Genomic DNA, 6442 nt, shown 5'->3' on the forward strand with positions numbered 1-6442 from the left:
GAGACCCCCCCCTTGGGAGGTTTTGGGCTTTTTATGCTATCCTAAAAACTATCCTCAAGGCCAAGGTGGTAGGTGGTCTGGCTTCTGGGAACGGACTAGCTCTAGCTTAGACACAGTCCCCACTTCTCATTCACAGCAGGGCTCCTTTCAGAAAAGCTGATGACTGCTCAGTGCAGGTCAGATTAAAATAATCACAGGGATCCCTCCTAGCCCAGGGCTTTTGCAGACAACGTGACTAATCCCCCAATGCACCTGCAACCCATTCTTACTAGAGGTGTGCACTGCCCACGCACAGCCCACGCGCCCTTCCTCGGAGGTGCCAGCCCTCCGACGCTGGAGCAAAGCCACCTACGACTGAGCTGGGGGCAGCCGGCTCCTCTCCAAAGCCCTGGACCTGTCGTGCACATGGAGGAGCTTCACTTACAGCTCCTAGATAGGAGCAGGCTTCTGCTGCCAGTGCCTCTAGCAGGACCTGGTGCAATGCTTCAGTGCTAGCTGGGGAGCACTGCCTTAATCCAGTTGTGCACTGGCAGAAATCAGGGCTTGAAGGGCAGGGTTGTGCCACTTTCCTGGGAAGAGAAAAGCACCTCCAGGTCCAACAGCCAGGGCTGGCTGGAGGGAAGGAAACTGAACAAAACCTGATTTTTCCCTTGAGTCCCTATGGACGTCCTGGATGGTGGGAGATGCTGAGGACAGATCACAAGCTCAAGGACAGCTAAGTAGCTCTAGGTACTTTGAACAAGCCCAACCCAGAGACAGACCACCATGGTCCAGCAGGCAGCTCGAGATCTGGAAACACAGAAATGCAGGCACGTTCCCAGGAAAAGCCAGCAAAACAGGCAACATCAGGAAAGTGCCTTCTGCACTGTGTCCTTGAAGCCCTGGAGACTGAGAGAGCTTCCCAATTAACTTCAGCCATCCCCTGCTTTTTTTTGCCCAGCTCGAGTGACTTGCCATGATTGTTCAGAGGGTGAGGACTTCAAAGAGATGTTTTTCCATGCCACCATTTATCTGCAAATGATCTCTCCTAAGGATCAAATTAACCAGGTTCCCCTCCCAGCCATAGGCAGCAGCAAATGGACACTCTTTCCATTACTAGATACAGGCAAAGAAAAGAAACAAACCCAGATCTGTTGTATTTTTGTTGAGATATATCTCAACAAAAGTATTTTTTCACAAAGTATTGGTTTTCATGAAAACTGTCAGACTCAGATGATTCAAAAGTAAACTCTTCCGCTCTGATCGTATTTCACTCAGGGTATTAGGTTTAACAGTCCAGATCACATAACCTGGCAGATCAAAACCACCTAAATGTTGACTTTGCCATTATGGTTTCTCCCTCAGGAAAAATGCTTCCTCCTGCGAGATCAATTTTTCATTCCAGTTCCAGAGGGGGAAAGCAAACATCAAACCACCAGCATTTCTCACAAGGCAGCAAGTTCTTTTTCTAATCAGTCCTAATTAATGATGATCAGAAAATCTTTAGTTAAAAAAAACCCACAAGCAAACATGGAGTGTGTGTCCCCTCCCCCTTTATTTAAAAGCTTTTAATTCTGTCCTTTGGCCTTTCTCTCCACACAGAGCTCAAGTTCCTTTTTCTTTTCTTTTTTTAAAGCTGGTTGTCATTTCCTCTTCAAAATGCTGTTGCAATGAGGAACAAGCCCTTATAAAAATACCATTTTAGCCTTCCCCTTCTTCAGGAGAGAGGGACTGCCTCGCCGTAAAGTTTTTGCTCGCCCTGCGTGCCAGAAGACTGCAGCCTTCCCACCTCTTCAGAAACTGGCTGCAAACCTTCCTCCCAAATGAACCCCGAAGAGAAATGCCCCTTTGGCCAGCATCCAGCCGGCGAGCTGATCCTTTAGCTCCCCGCACCAAGAGCTTCACAGGGGCTGCTCGAAAAGCAGCCAGAGGTGGAGGACCAGGGATGGATGGTGGGTGTGAGGGAGCCGTGACCTGGCAGAGTGACAGAGGAGGAGCAGGCAGGCGCGGACAGCGGTTGGGGACATCAGGGGAGCGGGGTCACCCGCAGGAGTTGTCACCGAGATCTGCAGGCTGACCCCTTGTGCCAGAGCTTGTGAGGCCCCGCTTGAGCGATGGGGATGAACGCATCATCCAGGGCTGGTCTGCAGACGGGTGGGTAATTCTGGACCTGAGCGCCTGCATCAGCATCCCTGCAGGGATGCACTGCATTGCAAGCCAACCCAGCTGGGATGGGAGCGAGGGTTCAAAGAGGAGGAGGGTGTCAGAGCAGGGCAAGAGGGCTCCAGTAAGTCTGTCTTCCTTCCTTCTCCTCCATATTTGAATCGATATACTAAAGCGCATTGCTCCCTGCCCATGTGCCAGCGCTGCTGTCCTGCCCGAGCAACACCTCTGGGTGCAGGCAGCGCACACCCAGCACTACCGCCTTTGCACCCTGGCACACGAAGACGGAGGCGAGTCAGTTTTGTTCCTTTATTACACATTGCCCAGGCATGGTAAAGCTGCAGCAGCCAGCCCCAGGCCCAAAAGCAGGCTGTGGAGAGCTGTGATTGGAGAGACCTTTGCAAAAGATTGCCAAAATGGCAAAGATTTTCGTGTTGGGCAAAGATTCCTTTTAGTCTGTGAAGTCGGGGCTGCAGCTGAGCCTGACTGCTGCTCACCGGAGCGACCCAAGCCCATCCCCCTGAAGCCCACGTCGCTATTGTACTCCAAAGGAAAGATGAAGATACTTTTTTCTGACAGACCTCCAACTAGTTTGAGAGATGTGTAAGCATTTTACACCCTACAGCGTGTAAAGCCTTCCCCGCCCCCCCCACCTCCCTCCACATATGCATGAACAGAGCATCTGTCTATCTGCCCCCCACCCCCCCAAAAAAAACCCCAAGGCATCCCAGAGCAGCAGTGACGCTTTGAATCAGAACTGCAAACACGGGGTGCATCTTTAACCTTCCCAAGCACTGACAGTCTAAACGCTAAGCTGCTTACATGGGCTAATGGCAATATATCCGTGCTGTGAGGCTTCATCTTTCCACTCCCCCACCCCCCCTCCTCTCCGCTTCCCACCTTTCTCCATGTCCTTAAACCAACACTTTCTCACTCAAACCCCTTGGCAGATCAAATACAGTGTAGGCAGCATGTTCCCAGGGAGCTGCACGGCATACAGGGCATGAGAGTGGAGTTCAGCGTCCAACACGGACGAGCTCATCCAGCTGTAGGAATCCCAGCCCAGAACATGGTCCAGTGTTTCCCCCCCTCCCACCCAAAACACGTACACGACAGTGTCCAAGTCCACACATCCAGGGAGGGTTGGGAGCTACAGGCGGCTACTGCAGAAATCGGAGAGAGGGAAGAAGGTTGGTGGTCAGCAGCTGCTACGAGGAAGAGCTGAACAGGTTCAACACGGAGGAAGGAGGAGGAAAAAAAACCCAAGAACAAACTCAAAAGGAGGCAGAGGGGGGACACTGGGATTCGAGGGTTGGATGTCTACCTTCTAGGCAACAGCCAGCACAGGAGAAGAAAGGGAGAGTTGGTGTTCGGTTTGTGGGGTGGGGTTTTTTGGTGTCACTCACGATAGAAAACATATTCGGTGTAAGAGGTCCAGATCCTGTCATCTGTCTGGTCATGGGCGAAGGCACAGGTGCCTGTGGAGTTGCAAGCCACCATGTGGAAGCCAGCATCGGCCAGTTTATCAAAGGCTTGCTCCAAGAAGGTGAATTTGAGGTAGTACCTGGAGGTGTACCTCTCCGGGGGTCTGTCTGGGTCCCTGCTCTCGTTCAAGGTATCCCCAAAGACCTCCTTGGCCAGCGACGTCTTGCCGCAGACCATGATCCGAGCCACCCTGCGGAACTTGGCATCCGTCTGGCTGTCCCTGCCCAGGGTGTAGGAGCCCCGGTAGCCGATGGTGATGAAACCTGCCCTGCGGACTTCAGTGCTGGCAGCACCGGTGCCGGTGGTGCCGGTCCCCCCGGGGCCACCGGCCACGGCGCTGGGGAGCGTGGCACTGGCGGAGGTCAGGTTGCGGGTGGCATCCGCGTTGGGGGAGAGCTCCTCTGGGTCGCTTTGGCATGGGTCGTCTCCCAGCGAGTTCTGCTTGCTGAGCTTGGGGGCCAGCATCTTCACAAGCTCCGGCAGCATGAAGTACTCAGCCTCTCGCTGCAGGCGGCTCCTCTCTGGGAAGTGGTCGGGCAACACCAGCTGCTGGTCCCTCATGTAATCCAAGATGTAGCGGAAGAGGAAGCCGTCCCGATCCACGAAGAACCGTCCCTTGCTGTCGCGGGCCAGGGAGCGGATGTTCTTCTGGGTGAACATCTCCCAGAGGAGCGAGCCAGGCACGCTGACCAGGGTGGGGTGGCGGGTGATGTAGACTTGTCCACCCACATTGAGTTCAATGATTTCAGGGAAGGGGAATTCCTCGCTGGGTTTGGCACAGCCCGTGTTGTCTGCCAGGGCCATAGTGAGCTACTGCTGCCTTCCCACCTGCAACAAAAAGCAGCAACGCGCCAATGTTAAGCCTGCCAGCAAACGCAGCCCATTGTCCCATTGATCCCAAGCTGCATCGCACTTGCTTTGGGTCAGCAAGCAGTGCAGGATCAGGCCCCTGTCTCTCCAGGCATCTGGAGGTCAGCTCTCCTCCCCAATCCCTGGCTCTGGGAATAAGCAGCATTATCTATTGCCGCCTTCCCTTCTGTGGTGCAAGAAGGGAATAGCATTGCCCGTGGTCTGAACACGCCATCTCCACCTGCAGCCCTCCCGACGGTCAGCTCCCGGGGCTGGGGCTCAGCACCTTTGCTGAGGAAGGCTCAGCGACGCCGTACTGATGTTAATAACAGGAAAGCCAGAACCGTCACACCCTGCGTCTGACCGGCGACCCGCCTGGCCCAGCATCCTGCCGGTCAGGAGGAGGTGCTGAGCGTGCCAAGGGAGGACCGCATTACGGCGCAGTGTCTCCTGCCGAGCCCTGGAGGGGAGTTTATGGTCCCACGCAAGGAGCACCCACAGGTCTGCCAGAAAAGCAATGCTAGATACACTATAAAGGATGGAGTGACAGTGCCTTTTGGCACTCCTGCTCTGTCCTTGCTCCTGGAAAGTACTCGACAGAGACTCGAGGCCAAGCTGAGAGCAGGTGAGAGATGGCAGGGTCTCTCCAAGGGGCTGGGACCAAGACAAACACTGGTACAGCCTCAGGCCAGATGCCATGTTTTTATACATTTTCCAAAGGCAAGCGGATTCATAGGTGTCTCTTGACGCTGCAAATCAGTGCTTACATAAACCTGGTTCAGCGGATGGACTCTGGATCCAGCCTGGCCGAGCCATGCTCTGTGCAGGGATTTGGGAGACCAGGGAGAGAAGGGGTTTTCCTGCACTGCTCCAAACTGCCTGGCAGGGTTGGCCTCAAGCTCTGCCCACTCCCCTGTGCGATGTTGGTGCATCCCTGGGACTGCTTTGAAGTTGGCAGTAGCTGCCTGCACCCCCCCGGGACTGGTCCCACAGCCAAGAAACAACACAAAGTCTCGCCCCGTCCTTGTGTCCTGCCGTACAGCTTCACAGGAGCAGCACAGAAGGATCCTAACACAAATTTCAGAGAAACTAAAGGCAAAAATAAAACTCTGTGGGCACTTTTGGGTGGTGGGAAGAGCCGAGCCTGCATTTCATGGCCACACGCCTCCTCCCAGCTCGTAGGGATGTTCAGGGAGAATCGGTTTTGAACAAGGAGTGACTTGGGCGAACCTCTGCCAAGGAAGAGGCTGCAAAGACCGGACAGAGGGTTGGCGCGGTCCACCTGGCTTCCAGCTTCCCAAATCCTCTCCCGCAGTGGCTTTTAGTCCCTTTCCCTGACGATATGCCCACCCCGCTGCTCCCCTGCTACAGAAAACCCGGCGGGAGCCCGCCTGTGCCTGGAGCTCATCTGGCAAGAGCCAGATCCCTTTGTCACGGGTGGCGGAGGCTGAGGGCTGCCCACAGCAGGGCTAGGAGTTGGCAGGACCGGGGGTGTGTGTGTGGGGGTCACACACAAGAAAAGCCACCCCCTGCCTCCCTCATGCCCGGAGCACCTCTGCTAGGAGGCTGCAACCCCTCCCCGCACCCGGAAAAAAAAAACCCCAAACCCCCCAAAAACCCAGCAGGACACCGACGGGGACACCGGTTCCAGGAGCCGGAGCCGTCCCCAAGCTCTCCCCGCGTTGTACCGGCCGGGGACGGACCCTCCGCTCCCTCAGCCCGCTCCATCCAGCGGGGCTGGGACCCCCCCCGGCCCCGTTACCTCCGCAGGGCGGCCCGGCCGCTCCGCTCCGTTCCGTGCCGGTCGGTCGGTCCGGGTCCGTGTCGGGCGGTCCGTGTCCGTGTCCGTGTCCGTGTCCGTGTCCGTGTCCGTGTCGGTCGGTGCCGCCGCTCCGCTCCGTTCTGCCCGGCCGGCCCTGGCCCTGCCGTTTTATGGTGGGGAAAGCGGCGAGCGCCATCCCCCGCC

General features: G+C 55.9%; 1 protein-coding gene across 1 annotated transcript; it reads right to left on the reverse strand.

Annotated features, from left to right (window-relative positions):
* Positions 1–3051: 3051 nt before the first annotated feature.
* LOC104832733 (BTB/POZ domain-containing protein KCTD12-like) lies at positions 3052–6313 on the reverse strand. Its single transcript, XM_010569080.1, has 2 exons — positions 6239–6313; positions 3052–4455 (listed from the first exon to the last, which is right to left on the reverse strand). The coding sequence occupies exon 2, from the start codon at positions 4429–4431 to the stop codon at positions 3541–3543; it is 891 nt and encodes a 296-aa protein (XP_010567382.1). The 5' UTR covers positions 4432–4455; positions 6239–6313; the 3' UTR covers positions 3052–3540.
* Positions 6314–6442: the final 129 nt, after the last annotated feature.

Source organism: Haliaeetus leucocephalus, unplaced genomic scaffold (genome assembly GCF_000737465.1).
Source record: "Haliaeetus leucocephalus isolate CR32 unplaced genomic scaffold, Haliaeetus_leucocephalus-4.0 Scaffold262, whole genome shotgun sequence".
NCBI classification, from domain to species: Eukaryota; Metazoa; Chordata; class Aves; order Accipitriformes; family Accipitridae; genus Haliaeetus; species Haliaeetus leucocephalus.